Source organism: Podarcis raffonei, chromosome 8 (assembly GCF_027172205.1).
Source record: "Podarcis raffonei isolate rPodRaf1 chromosome 8, rPodRaf1.pri, whole genome shotgun sequence".
NCBI classification, from domain to species: domain Eukaryota; kingdom Metazoa; phylum Chordata; class Lepidosauria; order Squamata; family Lacertidae; genus Podarcis; species Podarcis raffonei.
Genome location: NC_070609.1, coordinates 23,967,378 through 23,987,056, shown reverse-complemented (window position 1 = coordinate 23,987,056; position 19,679 = coordinate 23,967,378). Strand labels below are relative to the sequence as shown.

The 19,679-nt window shown below is 39.9% G+C and overlaps 1 protein-coding gene across 34 annotated transcripts in view; it reads left to right on the top strand.

The window, feature by feature from the left end:
• EPB41 (erythrocyte membrane protein band 4.1) overlaps positions 1 to 19,679 on the top strand; it is a 274,098-nt gene that overhangs the window by 214,460 nt on the left and 39,959 nt on the right. For 6 of the 34 annotated variants that reach the window (XM_053398548.1, XM_053398547.1, XM_053398563.1 and 3 more), the window contains 12 exons: positions 113 to 331; positions 2,057 to 2,144; positions 4,442 to 4,594; positions 4,811 to 4,908; positions 5,896 to 6,068; positions 6,843 to 6,959; positions 9,466 to 9,582; positions 9,968 to 10,093; positions 12,076 to 12,281; positions 15,552 to 15,608; positions 15,746 to 15,787; positions 17,226 to 17,288. In XM_053398548.1, the coding sequence (XP_053254523.1) occupies positions 113 to 331; positions 2,057 to 2,144; positions 4,442 to 4,594; positions 4,811 to 4,908; positions 5,896 to 6,068; positions 6,843 to 6,959; positions 9,466 to 9,582; positions 9,968 to 10,093; positions 12,076 to 12,281; positions 15,552 to 15,608; positions 15,746 to 15,787; positions 17,226 to 17,288 (1,459 nt within the window). The remainder of the gene's footprint in view (positions 1 to 112; positions 332 to 2,056; positions 2,145 to 4,441; positions 4,595 to 4,810; positions 4,909 to 5,895; positions 6,069 to 6,842; positions 6,960 to 9,465; positions 9,583 to 9,967; positions 10,094 to 12,075; positions 12,282 to 15,551; positions 15,609 to 15,745; positions 15,788 to 17,225; positions 17,289 to 19,679) is intronic. The other 28 variants (XM_053398561.1, XM_053398569.1, XM_053398572.1 and 25 more) reach the window with 17 other exon arrangements.

The window sequence follows — 19,679 nt, the reverse complement described above, 5'->3', positions numbered from 1 at the left end:
AACATATTTCTAATGAAGAACTCTGTTGTGGTGCTAGCCAGCACCAATGTCCACTGTTTTGTCATCAGAATTTGAATTCCCCATTCTGAGGCTTTCTTTTCCTCCTTTGTAGGTACTATTTGTGTCTCCAGCTAAGAAAAGACATTCTCACTGGACGGCTTCCTTGCTCCTTTGCAACATTAGCTTTGCTGGGCTCTTACACAATCCAGTCAGAACTAGGAGACTTTGACCCAGATCTTCATAGCCCAGATTATGTCAGTGAATTCAAGCTGGCCCCAAATCAGACAAAGGAACTGGAAGACAAGGTCATGGAACTACATAAGACCTATAGGTAATTTTAAATTTAGCATTTTTATATGACTTTTTAATGTTTGCATTGTTATTAGCTTCATTTTATTGATGCTTATGATACATATTGTAAACCTCCCTGGGATTTTGGATCAATGAGGGGCCGAATAGAAATTGAAATAATAAAATAAATATGCTAAAAAGAAATTTCATATAACCTTAAAGGAAAGGGAAATAGGATCTATGCAAAAGAAAACTGTGAATAGGGGTGCAAAAATCCAGGTCCCCAGTAACAATTGGTACCCCAGAAACTAAGCCTGATGACAAGCATTGAGACTGCTACAGGGGTCAGGAAGCAGATTTGTTTCTTGTAAGTCAGGGGTCGTCAGTATAGTGACCTCCAGATGTTGTTGGACAGCAACTCCCACCATTCCTGACCATTGGCCATGCTGGCAGCAACATCTGGAGGGGGCCATATTGGCTTCTCCTGTTCTAAGTTGCATGCACCAATAAAATAAAATAAAAATAAGATAAAGTTGAAGAACGTGCAAGTGTGATGACAAGTACAAGTATTTGTAACCTGTTCTGTGAAGTAGCTTCCAGACATTTGCAAAATACTTTCAAAGCCTTCAATCATGCCGCCCCCCCCATTGGAGATTATCTTTTGTCCAAAACATTTCATGTGTGAAGCATCCCTTAATTGTGCTACTGTTGTGAATTATTCAAACCCGTGTGTATGGATCTTCAATTGGACTTATGTTTAATTAACATAAAAAAATGACATGGAACTTCGCACTGGGTGTGATTTAAGACTCACTTCAAAGCATTTTTGATGCTTGAGCTGGATAAAAAATATTTTATAACAATACTTGTTACAGTTACCCTGAAGTGCATTTTGAAACTCTTTTCAGTAATAGATTGTGGCTCAATTCTCAATGCACCATATGGCTGGAAGAGACGTCTCATACTGTTAGAAATAAATTCTATAAATACACCAGTCCTTCTGTTCCATGAATACACAGCAAGACTAGAAAGGAGGTGGGAGGTTTAAACATTTAAACAAAGCATCTGTGAAGCGCTATCTTGCTGTACCACTGAGATGAAGTTTGTTAGTAAAGTTCAAGACAGAAAACAGCCTCATATTGAGCAAAAGTTCACATAACTCCATATTTACTTTACTTGCCCCTAGCATGTCTTTTCCCTTAAGTGATTTCATATGCCCTTGCTTTTAATTTTCAAGAGCTACAGCTTAGTTCTAAGCCTGGTTACTCAAGAAACTGGCACTGTGTTAAGTGAAGTTCACTCCCAGGAAGTCATGCATAAGTTTGTAACCTTAACTGAGTTATTGATTTGTTGAGTTATTACTTTTTTTAATGCCCCAACTGTTCCAATGTTTTTGTTGTACACATATCTGAGATACATTTTTCTTGTACCTTTTGGCCATATGTTTCTGTCTTCTTTAGTTTGTCTAGTTTAATTTGTTAACCACATTCTTGCAAGCTAACCTCTTTCGGAGAAACTGTAGCAAATAGATAATTCCTAGGATGTTGTATAACAATAATAATTATTATTTTAGAAAGTTACCATTCTAGTGCTAAAGAACTCACTGAAGGGTTTAAAAAACAAGAGGTTTGCAGGGTCCATTTTTTTATTTCTTTTGATAAATGCATGTACTGTAGTATCTGCTAATGATTTATTTTTTTTAAACCACCCTGTGAAGTAAGCAAATAGTGGGCTTGCTGTATCATTTTCCATTATATTTCTGTAGATGTATGACTCCTGCTCAAGCTGATCTGGAATTTCTTGAGAATGCCAAAAAGCTGTCTATGTATGGAGTTGATCTTCATCACGCCAAGGTAGAAGAAAATACTTGTTTCATATCATAATATTTTTACTTTTAATGTGCAAAGCCCTTGGTTTTCATCTTCTCCCTCCTACTCGATACCATGAGTAGGGAGGGTTCTTGGTTTTTGTCATGCTCCAGTAGGTGCCCCTCAGGGTCTAGAATCCCGTCCAGAGAAGTATAAGTCTTCTCCCAAGATATTCACAGAGAACTGGGATGATGTTCCAGCAGTGTCCAAAACAAGCAAAGGTCATGCACAGGACCATACTGTAATCCATAGACAAAGGCAGGTAACAGTCCCAGGTCAAATCCAGGCAAGGATACAACACAGCAGGCAGAGGAGACTAGGTTCAGATTCAAGAAACCAGAGATTTATGTTGTTTCCAAGTCAAATGGACAGTGGCCTTCCTGGACCACAGCTGTTGTTTCCAGTCTTGCTTGCTCTCAATGAGACCTCTATTCTAGATCCATAGACACATGCTGTGTTGTTACTCTTCAACCTGGACTTGGACTTTTTGGCACTGACATTCTCAAGGGCTGGGGGTGGGATTTTACTTCCTCCTCTGACAATACTAATGGTTCTTCAGCAAATCTCCCTCTGGAGATTCCTTCCAGGTGATCCTCAGCACTTGTTCCAAGGGATCTTGCCTCCTCCCCCATAACTTTGATGTACAGTGGTACCTTGGGTTAAGTACTTAATTTGTTCTGGAGGTCTGTTCTTAACCTGAAACGGTTCTTAACCTGAAGCACCACTTTAGCTAATGCGGCCTCCTGCTGCTGCCGCGCTGCCGGAGCACAATTTCTGTTCTCATCCTGAAGCAAAGTTCTTAACCCGAGGTACTATTTCTGGGTTAGCGGAGTCTGTAACCCGAAGCGTATGTAACCTGAAGTGTATGTAATTTGAGGTACCACTGTAAAGGGTGTTGGGTTTGTTCTCCGAGAACTATCTGTATGGTACTGGTTCATGGCTAGGCATGACAATTTTGGATTATTGCATCAGAGGTTGAAGCCAAGGAATTCCTCATGTGATCTAGTTAATCTAATCATACTTGGAATGGGTTTACAGCCTAAAATGTGGTGTCCGCCCTACAGATGACAGAGTTCATACCTCATTCAGAAATAACATTCTTGATCGTTTAAAAATGGTTGCTATATATTTGATGTTTACAACCACATAGTAACTAAATCAGTATATCTTTCAGTTTATAGATAAGGGTCTGTTGGATACTTTGGGGTGAATTCATTCCTATGGAATCTGCTGTCACATTTCATTCTGTAGTGTATCTGAGTGACTGTCCCACAAAGACATAAGCTGCAGTCCTGTACACACTTAGGAGTAAGTTCCATTAAACTGAATGGGGCTTACTTCTAAGTAGACATGTATTTGATTGCTAGCCTGTACACCCTCATTATTCTCTACCCAAAGGAGGGAGTTTTATTAGAACTCATCAGTGCTCTAGAATCTCTTGAATTCTGCAGGTGATGTTGCATCATACCCAGTTGCTTTGAGCTTGTGGGACCTGTTATAGGGCATGGAGCATATTAAATGTATTTTATTGGCCTGTGTGTATTATGCTGCTAGATAAAGTTTTTTTTAAAATTGGTGTTTTATAGTTGATTGTGCATTAAGTAGTCTTTGGTTCAGAAAGGTGAGTTGTATTTTTTGAAAAGATCTAAATTTGTCACTGTGTGGCAGAATAATCTTAATGAGATGGTCAATAAAAACTTTTTTAGTATTGATGCTTTTGTACTGAGCCAATCATTAAATAATCAGAGCACAACTGTGACTGCTGGGTGTCCTAGTATCCTAGTTTCTAAAAAAAAATAGCTTGTCCGGGGGTGGAAGTTTTTCACTCATCTATTCTATTTCCACTTGAATCTTTCTATTTTTGTGAGTAGAAAAGTCAGTTCCTAGTAGTGTGTATATAGCCTAAGTAGAATTTTCTTTCTACCCTAGGACTTATAAATAAACTTGCTCATGGCCTTTTTGTCATTGCTCTTCCGTCTGGGACAGTGATTCTCAGAAACAGGACCTACAGAGGTCCCCCTGATAATTAATTGTTTGAAGATAATGCAGCACAGGACACTTAGGGAGAAGCGTTTTTCACATAAGAGGTAGTGGAAAGAGTTGTCATGTCTGCAAATACATGTTGGGAGGAATGCTTAAGCTGTTAGTGATTTCTGGCTTTTGAATGTTTGAAAAGTGGGGAGACAGATTCAGTAGCATCATAAAAATCAAGTAACAGAATATCTCACTACAAATTCTGGGGCCAACACGTGTGAAGTGTGTTCCAAACTCTGCTTTTGTAGGACTTGGAAGGTGTGGATATTACTTTGGGAGTCTGCTCCAGTGGCCTTCTTGTCTACAAAGATAAATTGAGAATCAACCGTTTCCCTTGGCCCAAAGTGTTGAAGATTTCCTACAAGCGCAGCAGCTTTTTTATCAAAATTCGACCTGGCGAGGTAGGCTTTGGAGTTATATACTATTTTCATTCCTTTTTTAAAAATCTGACTTCTGTCTAAGAAAAATATTGACAGAGCAAATGAACTGTTCTGCAGATTGTCCAAATTGTATTGCAGTGGACAGAGGTCTAACATGATAGTTTTCTGGCTTGATACTTACAATGCACTTTATGTGAGGCTGTCCTCAAACTTACTCTGTACTGTTGCTCTCTACAGCATGAACAATATGAAAGTACAATTGGATTCAAGCTTCCTAGTTATCGGGCAGCTAAGAAGCTGTGGAAAGTTTGTGTTGAGCATCATACATTTTTCAGGTATGTTTCTTTTCCCCCATCCAATATGACAAATGGTGTGTGTGTGTGTGTGTGTGTGTGTGTGTGTGTGTGTGTAAAAGCTGTAAGTTTTTATTCCAGTTGTTGGTATACATTGCCAGGAGTTGCGAAGGAAGCCTCTAATTTGCACAGAATTGTTCAGACAGGAAAGCAGGAACATAGGAAGCTGCCTTACACCTAGTCAAACCCTTGGTCCATCTAGCTCAGTATTGTCTACACTGACTGGCAGCAGCTCTCCAGGGTTCCAGGGAAGAGTCTTTCTTAGCCCTACCTGGACATTCTGGGGACCTTCTGTACGCAAAGCGATGTTCTGCCACTGAGCTAAGGCCATTAATCTGCAAATGCTTAATAAAATGTAGGTAGTCAACTTTTACCATAGGAAGAATGAAGAAATGAGAATGTGGTATTAGGAATGAGTGTTCATAAAGGGATTTCATTAACTGAGGACCAGTGTGGTACAGTAGGGTGGGTGAACTAGGGGGACCTGGGTTCAGATCTCCACATGGCTTTCTCAGAACCATCTTGGATGAGTCATTGTCTTCATTCAATGTAATGCTAAGATTATAGGAAGCTGCGTTATACTGGAGCAGACTATTGATTTACCTTCCTCAGTATTGTTGACATGGACTGGAAGTGGTTCCCCTGGGTTTCAGGTAGCAGTTCCTCCCAGCCCTTCTGCATGCAAAACATCTGCTCTACTGCTGAACTGTGACCTTTCCCCGTGGCTTGTTACCCTAAGTGCAGTTGTTTATTTTTCTCATATGAGTGAATGGTACTCATATGGGGGGAAATATAGGGGGAGCACTTGGTGACACCATTGGGGTTGTGATGGCAACCATGGTCTAACTCATACAATTTAAGTTCCTATGGGTTTATCTTATGCAAATAATTGCCACCATGCTGGATCTTATTTGACTTGTCATTATTGGTTGGAGATGAATAATGTGGAAATATTCACATGCATTTTAGGCTAACATCCACTGAAGCAATTCCCAAGAGCAGGTTCCTGGTACTGGGTTCTAAATTTCGATACAGTGGTCGGACACAGGCACAGACAAGACAAGCTAGTGCCCTGATTGACAGACCTGCACCACAGTTTGAACGGACAGCAAGTAAACGGGCCTCTAGAAGTCTTGATGGCGGTGAGTATCTAAACTTCCCTGCTTTGCTATAGGGACCCCCTTATACTAGTCTTAATCTGTAGATTTTCGGTTTACAGATTCTGCTCAGAGCTTCAGTTTAATCTGGTTGTCAGATGCTCATATTCGTTTAAAGGTTTTTTCTTTATCAAGTGGTGTTTTCTTTTTAAAATTATTAAATTAATTTGTTTTACAAGGTTGTCCATGGTATGTGCCCTAGGGGAAGAAAGAATGTAGAACTCAGTAACTTATACACAGTTCTTACCACATCCTGAACACATGGGTGCCACTGCAACTCCATGCCTTCTCTGTTGGGAAATGTGAGGAGCCGGTTTCTAAGAGCATTGATGCTGGTGTGAGGAGAAGTCACAACATAGGCTCTTCAAATTTAGTCCAAGGTTACACAGGACAAGGCATGAGAAGGACTTGCTTTGTAATGAATCCCAAGCTGTTGAGATAATGTAAGAACTAGACTCTAAAATTCTGAACGTTCATAAAGGTAGCTTTTATATTATCCCCCCCCCAAATTAAATTGTGTGCCTTTCAATGCATCCTGTTAATTATAACTAACAGCTGTACAATTTGAGATAAAATTGTAAATTATTTTGGAATGAGGCAAAATTCCACTTTCCATCATTGCCCTGCTGAAACTCAAACTGAAGAACCAACAACAAAGAATAAGAACAAACAATAATTATATCCAGACTAAAATCTACAATGTTCTCTTTATATATACTATACCCTGAATATTCTGTAACATGTACACAATTTCTTCAGCTAAACGTGGCTCTCAAAAAATAGAGTTCAAACCCGTAGAGGAGGAGAAGCAGGAGGATGTGGTGTTGGTTGGGGTTCCGGAATCAGAACCTGTGGAACAAATTCGAGAGAAGCCAGGTATCGCTGTGGGTAGCTCTGATTCTCTCTCTCTTCTTGCCTCTGCGGTGCCTTTTCTATCCTTTCATGAGCTGAGACATCTTATCTGAATCTGAAATGCTTTGTATGTTCTGGCACCTGTTTTCTCCCCTTCAAAGAAATAAAACTATGTCTTAACTGGTCAGAACACAGTTGGCCACTTCTGCACTTCACTCCGTAAAAGCCCTTGCATCAGAAGTAGCATAGATTTCAGAGGACTGGCAAAAATGCTTTGCACTTTGAATTAATTGTCAGGTGACTGAAATACAAATATTTGCTCATGCTGTATCAAATTGCAACATAATGGAATGGAAAGAAAAGAACTTGAGATGGAGCTGTTAACCCCCCCCCCCCACTCTTGCCCCTCACCATCCCACATCTGAATTCTCAGATTGAGAGCTTAGTAATTGCTGTGCTGGAAAATAATAGATTTGCAACCCTAAAATTGTATTCAAACTCTCCCAGGTGTATAGGATATGCTTGCTTCTTTCAGTTGTTTCAGAATTAATGTTAATGAGGCCTTAAGTTTCTTACCAAAACTTAAGTGTGTCTCTAAAGACATATAATTTTTCATAATACTTTTCCCAAAAACTGATACTTAGAAACTGCATAGCTTCTCATCTAATATACATTTGCATTTGCTATGTTAGCTGAGCACATTTCTGTCGTAATGAAAATACTCTTACAATGGGTCTTGAACTAGTTTTCAGTTTGGCTTCTTCACACGAACCTTTCATGTTATTCTGTTATATTCTTATCAACAGGATCTAGTCAGAGCATTCTGCTTATTGGTATTGGGAGCTCCTCTTTAGCTTTATACAAATGAAGTAGGGTTTATCCCTGTACATTTCTTTCTGCATGAATTCAATTTAGAAATCTAGGGGGTTTTTTATTATTTGAGCACTGGAGAATCATTTCTTGTGCACAATATTAACATTGCATACTATAAGGCTGAACAAAAGTACTTGAGAGATGTGGCCTCCTACAGAACAACATCTTAGCTCTTACAAAAGCATGCTCTTTGTACTTATTTTAGTGTGCAGGTGGAGTTGTGATGGGGATCTAACTTCTTAAGTGACTTTAAACAAACTGTATTTTCTTCAGATGTGTGCCTCTGTTGTAGATAAGAACAATATAACCATAATGATTGTACCACTAATACGCTAAATTCTTCATATAGGTAAAACTTTTTTTTAAAGCTCTGCCTGTTGGCTGACTATTGGACTTTCACATTTTAGAGGGAGGGTTGTATCCAGTGTTAGTCATACTCAGAGTAAACCCGTTGAAATTAATGGCTTGAGAGCAGTACATATGAAAAGGATCTAGGAGTCTTGGTTGACCACAAACTTGACATGAGCCAACAGTGTGACGCGGCAGCTAAAAAAGCCAATGCAATTCTGGGCTGCATCAATAGGAGTATAGCATCTAGATCAAGGGAAGTAATAGTGCCACTGTATTCTGCTCTGGTCAGACCTCACCTGGAGTACTGTGTCCAGTTCTGGGCACCACAGTTCAAGAAGGACACTGACAAACTGGAACGTGTCCAGAGGAGGGCAGCCAAAATGGTCAAAGGCCTGGAAACGATGCCTTATGAGGAACGGCTAAGGGAGCTGGGCATGTTTAGCCTGGAGAAGAGGAGGTTAAGGGGTGATATGATAGCCATGTTCAAATATATAAAAGGATGTCACATAGAGGAGGGAGAAAGGTTGTTTTCTGCTGCTCCAGAGAAGCGGACACGGAGCAATGGTTCCAAACTACAAGAAAGAAGATTCCACCTAAACATTAGGAAGAACTTCCTGACAGTAAGAGCTGTTTGACAGTGGAATTTGCTGCCAAGGAGTGTGGTGGAGTCTCCTCCTTTGGAGGTCTTTAAGCAGAGGCTTGACAACCATATGTCAGGAGTGCTCTGATGGTGTTTCCTGCTTGGCAGGGGGTTGGACTCGATGGCCCTTGTGGTCTCTTCCAACTCTATGATTCTATGATTCTAATGGACATGACTAATATATGAAGTGTTAGGATTGTCAAAAGGCAGCAGCCGCCTTGGTAGTTCTGTCACCCTCAGAAGTTTGAAGGTTGGTGATCCAGGTGAGGACATTTTCCGTGGCAGCCTCTAAGCTATGGAATTCTCTCCATACAGAGGTGCAGTTGGCACTTTCGCAGTATAGCTTTTGTCATACATTAAAGCTCCAACTCTTTACCCTGGCCTGTGACACCTGAGAGAGATTGATTTTAGGACCCCCACCGTTAGTCTGAAATTATTTTTAAAAACTGTGTTTTAATAATGTATTTTTATATTACTGTAACATTTTCTGGAACCTTAGGGTGAAGGGTGGGTAAGAAATCCAATGAACAGTAAACACCGATGACAACAACTTATGTAGGTCCATTAATTTAAATGGGTCTGCTTTGAGTAAAACTTTGATACAACCTAGAGGGTTTTAAAAATTGAAATCTTACTGGCGGTTTATTAACTGTGCAATTCTTCTAGCGAAAGATACGCTTGAGAATTTTGAAAAAATAGTGACTGAGGAAGAGCTGGAGTTTGAAGTATTTAAAGTTCCTGTTCCAGAAACAAAATTAGTGGAATCGTTAGAAAAACAGTCAGGTACAAGTGTGACAGCTTCTCATATGAGTGTGGTTTAACATTCCTTTCTGCTTTCTCCCCTGTTGAGAATATTAAGATCCTAAAGGCTAATATCAATTATATAAGCCCCCAAGTGATAGTCGCTGAACTAACCATACCATACACAAAAGTATGCAACCTTTCTAAATAAATCAATAGCAATTTTATGGTGTATCTGTCTTTGTGTAGTGCATGATTTATTGAAACATATTACTGGAATCTTATTTTTAAAAGCTTAAGATAAGGAATAATAAATACTCCGTAAGGTTAGCATTCAGGCAAGGTAAGATTTGCCAGCAAATGTAGTCCTAGTAGTCTTTCCCTTTTATTCTTAACAGTTTTAAAACTAATGCATAACTTTTTTTAGCCATACATGTTCTTGAAAAGTTTGACATAAGCCCAATAAAAGAAGAGGAGAAGGAAGAAAAAACAATTGTGGTGCAGAATCTAGAACAAAAACCGCTATTACTTGAAACAGTTCAGGAGGAGTCAGGTATAGCAGTGATAGCTTCTCACACTTGTGTGGCTAATATTTTCTCCTTTGTAGTTAATACACTCTCTCTTGCTTCTACCACCTAAGAATTCACTAGTGCTCACTGCAGTGACAAAAACTTACTAGTGGCATGGCACTCTCACAGAATGGTATGAGATTTCAAAGAAGCAACAGCTCTGTTGAGAACTGTTAAAGAAGAATTTAAATTACCATCATTCTTTAAGCACCAAATAGCATTGTGAAAGTTAGGGAACATCCATATATAGCAGTTTTGAAAAGGGCTGTATATAGATTGAATGCCATTCTAACCTTTGCAGAATGCATGCTCTGGGGTGTTTGTGTTTTGCGGGGTCCTTGACTTTACGTACTCTAGAGAAATTGCATGATCAGTGTAGGTAAGCATGAATTTCCAGTAGTAGCAGAGTAGGCCCACAGTGCGGAGGGAAAACACAAAAGGTTCCTGCCTTTTGGGGTCCGTAAAGAGCTTAATAGGCAGAGGAGGAAGTGCATGATCCTACAACCTGCTCACAATTTCTTGACCATACTTACAGTGCTTCTAGTTAATGCTAAAGAGTGCAAGACATAGATTGGTGTCTAGGATCATACTTTAACTTGAGTAGCTTAGTTTTTGATTATTAAGTATATTTAATTGATTAAACATGTACTTGGTATTTGAATTTAACCTTTGAAAATGTCTTTTGTGAAGGCAGTGGCTCTTCTGGGGGGACATATACAATTGTGGGCTGATAAGAATTTCTCGGTGCTATTAATTAATACTAATACATTTTATGTGTTTTGTGTTGAGGGCAGGAGGTGGTGCTGCAGTTGCACATTCTCTTGCTTCCTTGGGGGTTTTTCTTAGCACCCTCTGACATTGTTATTGTGTGGTGCCCATCTGCACTGCAAACATGTCAGCAGTCTAATATCATGTAGGAAGAGTCCACATTGTGTCACCTCCTGATGCAAGCATTGACCCAGTTTCCAAGAAAGCTTTTGCAGAAAGGTGGTGTAGATTCTCCCATACAACCTAGGGCTTTTGATGCTATCCTCACAGCACAGGAAATAACTGCAGTATTGCAACTTACCGTATTTTTCGCTCTATAGGACACACTTTTCCCCCTCCAAAAATTAAGGGGAAATGTGTGTGCATCCTATAGAGTGAATGCAGGCTCCTTGGCTTCAGCAATAGCAACGCGAAGCCTCAGAAGCGCAGACGGAGCGCTCCCTCCGCGCTTCGGAGGCTTCGCGTTGCTTTCTCTGAAGCCTGGAGAGTGAGAGGGGTTGCTGCGCTCCGCAGGCTTCAAATTCCTTTCGCTGAAGCCAGGAGAGCAAGACTCTCCTGGCTTCAGCAGAGAGGGAGAGCTGTGCAGCACCCCTTCAGCCAAGCGGGAGGAGAAATGGAAGGGGCTTCGCTGAAGGGGTGCTGAGCAGAGAGGGGGAGAATTTGTTTCCCTTGTTCTCCCCCTCTAAAACAAGGTGCGTCCTATGGTCCGGTGCGTCCTATAGAGCGAAAAATACGGTACATCACAAGGGCCATCAGTGTTGAGGCCCGTCCACCATTTTAAACAAACATGTTTATAGTCAACAAGTTCATATTTTCTTGGGTCTTGGGTTTTGAGTGCATTGGTATTAGGTAAACAGCAGTAATCTGGCTTTTGTTGTAATATTGGTGATTATTCACACCACAATTAGCTGTTTTTATAAAAACAGCATTTGAAGTGCTTTTACAGTGTGGATTTGACTAGCATTTTAAGTGTGTGGCTCTTGAGTGATATCTAATTTTGGTTTCTTAACTTTTATTCAACATATGCTAAAAACAAACTTAGCCTTCCACATTAAACCAGTGCCAGCTGCTTTGCACTTCTTTCTTTTGCATTGCTGTGACTCCTTTCCTCCTGGTTTTTTCATTCTTTGGGGTAGGATTTTGGGGGTTTGCCACACTCTCACTCACTCTCACTAAAACAAAATATATTTCTACTCAGCAGTAGCAGTGGTGACACCAGACCGAAGCCCACGGCCTACATCTGCACCAGCTATTGCTCAGAGCCATGTAACCGAACCAACTCCTACAGTTGTATCTGAAAGCAAGGAGCCAGTGGTCACTAAAGCTGAGAAGGAGAGAAAAGAGGTACAACACGAACAAACTCTGCCAGAGAAAACCAAAACAGAGCCTGCTGAAGGATTCCAGGTATGTTAGACTACCACTGTTAAATTATATATTGTTTGCTTGTGTGAGAGAAAAATAAAAAGTTGAAGGGTCCTTTATGTAGGAGTTCATCTCAGTCAGGGCCCATCCAATACACCTTGTTGCCAAAAACAGCCAATAAAGGTGTCTTCTTGGCTCACCAGGGAAAGTGTGCCCTTATTTCCTCTTTGTTCTGTATTCTGGACATAGGTTAGAGTTGGAATGGCAGATTACACTACTTGCCCAGCCCTCCTGACACTGCCTCCTGACACAGGAGAAAGCTCAAGCTGAACATTTGTCACAGTTGTCCTCAGTGGCCAAACAATTCCCACTGTGACTAATCAGGACATTTCTCTGGTTTCCTTTTATATTCTAAATATGCCATATGAACCTTGTAACCAATACTTTCCAGTAGTCCTTTCTCTTTTCCTGCCTGACTATTCTGCCTAGGTAGGGGGATGACTGTACTTTCCAACTCTGCATACCTGCAGCTGGAGAGAGTTGCTCACCCTCTGGCTCTTCTGAGAACACAGAGTCTTTGGGTTCCTTCCTGTGCTCTGTCAGAGGGGTCTACTCTGGTATTCACTGTGGCATTTGCAATCAGTTTGCACATGGCTTTATTGGTGTCCCAAGCGACTTTGTGAGTTGCTTGTTCTGTCATACTTGTTTTGATCTCAGTGCTGCATTTGAAAATAGTGAAACATATTTTACTCCCATTGAAATCTGTAGGAGTTAAGGAGAAAATTTTGTTCTTAAGTCCCATTAATTGTAGCTGTACTCAGATGTCCTTTGGGCTTGGTGACAACACTGTTGTGATGAGAGGTACAATCTATTTTCTCCATGAAAAGTTCTGATTTTTACACTCTTGTTGCAAAGATATGCAACACTTTATACGAGTGTATAGAGACTTATTTGCAATTAAAAATTATGGCCTGCTAGTAATCAAAACCAAAATGTATGGCTTGATCATGTGACTTGTAATGACATGGCTTGATTGCCTTTGCAATTCTACTAATTCTGGTCAGTGATTAGGCCTATTCTTGAGCTGAACTTGTGCATTTACTGTTGCTGAGGTTTGAACTCAAAATCTTTCAGCACCTACAGAATGTCAGTTTATTTGCTTTCCCTGAATTAACGTTCTTTTTATGCTGACAACTAGTTACAGGTTGATTGTCATTCTTTACATGATATAAGAAAATAAACCCTCTATGATAGAAGCTTCTTAGGAGAGGACTACTTTAGCATTTTTCTGCTCATCTCTTACATATATTTGTGTCATGTACAGTAGAACATACACTTCGTTTGTTGGTGTGACTTCAGTTAATGGCCGTATGGTATAGTTCTTGTGTCCCTATAGTTGGAAGAAAGTGGAAAAGACAAATGAAATGACCAGGGCTTTGTAGCATTAATTCTTAAGCCTTTTGGATGAGGTTGGGTATTTTAAGCTTAAAGAATAATCAGGGAAGGGGAAATAGGCAAGAGAGGTTTTTGGAAAAGGTGTGAAATTATTTTCTCAGCTTTGGAACTTGTGGGTCATTGAATGATTTTGATTGCCAACAAGTTCAGGACACTACAATAGGACGCCCTACGGTTTGCACTGCATAATTCATTGTCACCAGATACAATGATATCAGGGAATGGGTCTTTCCATTGATCATACTCTACTTGTGAGTTCTGTGGAGCATTTAGCTTCCCACTGATGAGTCAATTCCGGCAAGGCATTTTTTTGACCCAACAGGAAATCTGAGAGCCAGTTCTCAGGGTCATTTTCATCTCCATTACAGCGCTTTCCAAGTGATTTGTATGGAGATGGTCACATAAGAACCAGAATCTCTATTGATATACATTTTCAGCTATTGCAATACCAGCTGAGAAGGCATTTTCAGTGGAGCCAGAATTGACAGCATGAACCAGTTCTGTATTTGTGTGTATATCCAGAAATAGGAGTAATTCAGATAAAGTCAGTAAGTTGACAGATAGGAATGAGTGGAGTTGATAGCACCACCACACAATGTGCATTTATTTCAATCATTGTATCCCAAATGATCATTTAGCTAGATTTTCACATCGTAGGGTTTTAGTCTTCTTTCCTCCATCCGAAAGAGCATATCCATGTACATATATCATGCTTCACTGCAAACCAGACTTAAAATTTGGGAGAGTTTCACAGTTGGTTTATGGTGCAGCACATGAGTCCACTTTCAGATTGTGCACACAAAAACTTTAATACTAAAAATATCCAGTGGGGCTTGCATAGGAGCCTCTCCAAAAGTTCCCTCAAAATGTCTATTAGTATATAACTTTTAAAGTTAGATTGTTCCTTAAATATGTGAGAAGAGTTACTGCCTTACGTATATTACTCTTAAACTGGGGATTAAAAGAACTAGACAACTACTTAGTTATTTGTGATTATATTGATGTTTATTATATGATCATGTGCATGATGCTTTGAGTTCGATTGCTTTGTGGTATTTATTTGCAGTTCTTACGAAGCTGCATACAAATAAAATAAATAGTTCCACATGCTCAAGGAACTTGAACCAGGCCATGTGGCAAGCTGTTCAGGGTGGGGGGAGAGTTTAGGCAGTATGTTGTGATATTCTTTCCAGTCTTCAAAGGGAGAATAAGTGAAAAAACACACTGGATGTGTGCAAGCATTTAGGCATGTTTAAAGTAAATTTTGGGATCTTTGGTATTAATTCTCGGTAGTGGCGCCTGTCCCGTGGAACGCCCTCCCATCAGATGTCTGACTTTTAGAAGACATCTGAAGGCAGCCCTGTTTAGGGATGTTTTTAATGTTTGATGTTTTGTCGCTTTTTATATATATTCTGTTGGGAGCCGTTCAGAGTGACTGGGGAAACCCAGCCAGATGAGTGGGGTATAAATAATTTATTCTTATTCTTATTATTAGCATTATTAAAATGTATTCACCCTGAATTTTGATCAGAGAGTGGATAGGAAAATTAAATCTAGAACTTGTTCCAAAATTGTTTTCTTACTGTTTTTTATTTCTCTCTATATATTTTATTTCTCAAAAATATCTATAAAAACATTATAAAATGTTAAATTCAAAGTAAGTTATGGTGAACTAACAAATTGTCACTGTAAAGGTATGGTGTCACTTATTTCTGTAACTCTTTAAAACCTGCATGTTACTTAATGCATGCTTACAAATGTTTCAAAAACGAATAGTTGTTTTTGAAACAAACCTGTTTCCAACACCCTACTAACAAAGCAAAAAAATGTTTTTGCCACTTTATTTTTTTAATGTAGGTGGGGAAAGTGCATATCGAAGTGTCAGTACCCACCACAAATGGTGACCAAAATCAGGTTTGTCTGGTTAGGTTGCTTGTATTCTTTATTTTATTTTTTATTTTTAAGGCTGAAAGATGAAAGTTCCAAAATAAATAAATGAACCATTTTTTCCCTCCCCCTCCCCATTTTTTATATAATCTATCACAAAACAGCAGCGTGCAGGAAAAGAGGAAGAACCGATAAGAATGAGGAAGGTTAGCTGTTTCTTCACTTCCATCAAAGCAAAATTGCCATCTCATTCATGCATATTTAAAAAGACAGTGTCCTGGTTGCTTCACGTGCCTTTTAAAAAATCAGTAGTTGTTAATTTATAAGACAATCTACTCTGTCCAGATGATTTGGACTACCGTATTTTTCACCCCATAGGACGCACTTTTTCCCCTCCAAAAATGAGAGCCAGTGTGGTGTAGTGGTTACCCGTAATCTGGGTAACTGGGTTCGCGTCTCCGCTCCTCCACATGCAGCTGCTGGGTGACCTTGGGCCAGTTACACTTCTTTGAAGTCTCTCAGCCCCACTCACCTCACAGAGTGTTTGTTGTGGGGGAGGAAGGGAAAGGAGATTGTTAGCCGCTTTGAGACTCCTGAAGGGGAGTGAAAGGCGGGATATCAAATCCAAACTCTTCTTCTTCTATGGGGCGAATGCAGGCTTTCGCTGAAGCCTGGAGAGCGAGAGGCATCGGTGCGCACCGACCCCTCTCGCTCTCCAGGCTTCAGGAAGCTATCCGCAAGCCTTGCAAGCCCGGCGGGAGTTCCCGCGGGCTCACAAGGCTTGCGGGCAGCAGCCTGCAGCCCCGGCGAGTGTCCGCAAGCCTTGCACGCGCGGCGGGAGGTCCCGCCGAGTGCGTGAGGCTTGGGGCGGCAGCCTGTCACCCGAAGCATGCGGAGCCCTCCAGAGGGTGCCCCGTGCTTCGGGTAGGTGTGCGCAAGGCTTGGGGCGGCAGCCGCAGCTGGGGGGGAGGAATAAATTTTTTTTATTCATTTCCCCCCCCCAAAAAAAAACGAGGTGCGTCCTATGGGCCGGTGCGCCCTATAGGACGAAAAATACGGTAGATTTTATATGTTGCAGATAACAACTTAATTCTTGGCTCCTTATAAAAATCTAGTCGTCCATCCATGAGAACTGTGAAAAGTCAGCATTTAAGGAAGTGAAAAATGCTTGACTGCAGAAGTAATATAAGAAGGAACAGATTAAAATATTTCAGATTGCATACATATATTTAAGTATATCATTTATTAATATTAATAAATACCGATTTTAACCCAGCAGGACATTCTGATGTCCCATGCAGCTGTATTCATCAAAATGTATTGCCTTCCACAGAAAGTACATGATCATTTTTTTACTGAGAGAACACTCACAACACAAATAGGCCAGCGAAGCCCTAGGGACTGTTTTTTTAAAGGGAACTCATTACATTTCCCCATGATTCACGAGCAAAACTTTTCATTTCCCTCAGATTCTTCACATGATCTTGTGGCTCCATACCCTACGCCCCATTGGCATATCACAGCTCTCCGAACATTAATTTAACCTTTTTCGTTTTCCGATTTGCAAATTCCTGCAACAACAACCTTTTAATTTTTTTTGTGCTTTTTTTTTTGTTTGTCCCCCCCTTTCTTTCACTTTCACAGAAAAGATCAAAGAGACTAGATGGTGAAAACATTTATATAAGACATAGCAATTTAATGTTGGAGGTTTGTATGAATTTGAAGCTTCTTTTGGTTGCGTTTGCCTGGACCCTCTGCATTCTTTGCTGAACTCTTTTTCCTCCTCTGCTGCTACATTTGTTTTGTTTTGCATGCTGTTGCATGAAGACGTTGAAATAGGCTTTTGCATGCAATAAACATGACACTATACAGCCATTTTCCCTACCTGTTTAGATTTTTCTTCTTGAATTTACCTGAAAAATATGTGATTGGGATAGTTTTTCACTTGAGTGTTTTCTAAAAGCTCGACGACTTGATTACATGGCTGTCTACAAAAAGTCAAGGGCTACGAGGAACCAAGCAAGTAGCCAGGTTTTCAGAGTTGCATTTTGTGATGCCATTCTATTTCCAGTAAGCCCATTACCAACTTGAGAATAGATAATTAATAGGGTTCTGACAGAACACTAAATTTGTGCCCTGATCTTTCTTCAGTGCCTTTTCCTTTAAGATACGATGCATGGGTGACTAACTTGTATCCACCAGATATTGTTGGACTACAACTCCCATCATCCCTGGGGTTGATGGGAGTTGAGGGTTCAGTAACATCAGAAGGGGCAATACTCCTCCTCCTGGTGTATAGAGGGACAGTTGTTGGTTATAGTAGAAGAATTGCTACAAATTAGGAAATACCAGTAGGGTAATATTTTCATTGGGATTAATGAAGCCATTATAAAGCAGTAGATAAATATTTAAGATCCTCATAACTCTTCAGGCACTAAACAAAATAAAAGAAGGGTAGTGGTGGAGGAATATTCCTGGTAGAAAAGCCCACTCTGTAAGCAGGCAGAGGTGTTGCCTAGATTTTCCAGTGTGAATCTGATTGAGGACAATAGCCTTACTCCCAAGAAACTATGTATAGGATTGCAGCCTTAAATTAGGGCAGACCATGCATGCTATATGCAAAAAGTGGTCTAAGGTTGTACCAAAGAGACCATCAATTGATGCTTTTCCTTTTGAAAGAACAAAAGTAAGCAGTTACTCAGATTTGGATCTAGCACTAACTGGAACTCAGGGTACCTTGTAAGGAAGAGTACAAGAAAAGTATTAGCAGAACTGGATATTTAATTTCATATCCTGCATAAGGGAAAGTCATAAGGGTTTGTCTGTAGAACCCAAATTGAGTAGTAATACCTAGTGATTGGAGAGTATGCTTATCTTCCATCCCACCCAAAGCTGCAAATGGTCATCTTCCTCTAGTTTGAGGATTTCTGTCCTGGACAGCTGACTTCAAAGCTACCTGCAATTTATGTTTATTTTAGTACCAAGGACTGTTTCCCCAGCAAACTAAGCCCTGCCGTCTTTGTGATTTGCAATATATCTAGTAGAATTACTAGGGAACCATGGTCACAATCCACCAAGCAGTTCTGCTTCACCATTTTAATTCTTTTCAGTTCACTGAGCTACACTGAGGCTAGGTGTACTGCATTTATTTCGTGTACTTTAGTTTCTGCTGGTGCATTTGTATGCTCTTACATTTCTTTAATGTAAAAGGACAGTACTGCTTTAAAAACTAGTGACAGTGGCAGGAGATCAAGCCTAAGGAGCATTCCAAATGCATAATTGCAGGATGATCATTGAAAAGTACCTTGTTCCAAGTCAAACAATTGGTCTACCTAGCTTAGTTGTCCTATGCTAATGGGTAATGCCTCTCTAGGTTTCAGAGATAAGTTTTTCCCAGCCGTATCTGGAGATGACAGGGACTGAACCTGGAACCTTTTCCTGAAGAACATGTACTCTACCACCAAATTAGTACTAATATGATTCTTGGGAGATATATTCCATCTCCCCAAAATTAACAAATCATTCAGTAGCATTTAAAAGCACTGATATTATAGTAGTTTATGTCTTAATTCTGCAAATAATTTTAAAACCTGGAAAGAGAATGTCATCACATAAGCTTTTTCTCTGAATGCATGTTTTAAAAAGTGTAGACAGCTGCTTTCACACAGCAGAGTGGGGCTATTTTCCTCGCATAGGCCATTTGCTATATTTCAACTGATTTAACTTTTTTGTATTTCTTGTTATTCTAGAACCACTAAATTTTATGTTGCTTTGACTACACAGTATAGATCATGGCTACCTTGCCTTCAGATTAATACCAATTAAATTTGTATCCCACAGATCTTGGAAGTGTTGAACATTCCAATCATATATTACTGATATTTGGAGATGTGTGGCTTCTTATACTGACTCCATTCTTATGTGCTATGTGTTTTTATCCATGTTTACAGAAATAGCAGCTAATAGGAGTTTCATAAGCAGTGTCTCTTCTTTTAAAATGCACTAACTACTTTTTGAAGTTTAATTTAGTGATTTACAGCTTTAGGGTTTGATTGCCACAGTGCAGAACTTTTGGACATCAGTAAAATGGTCTGTAAT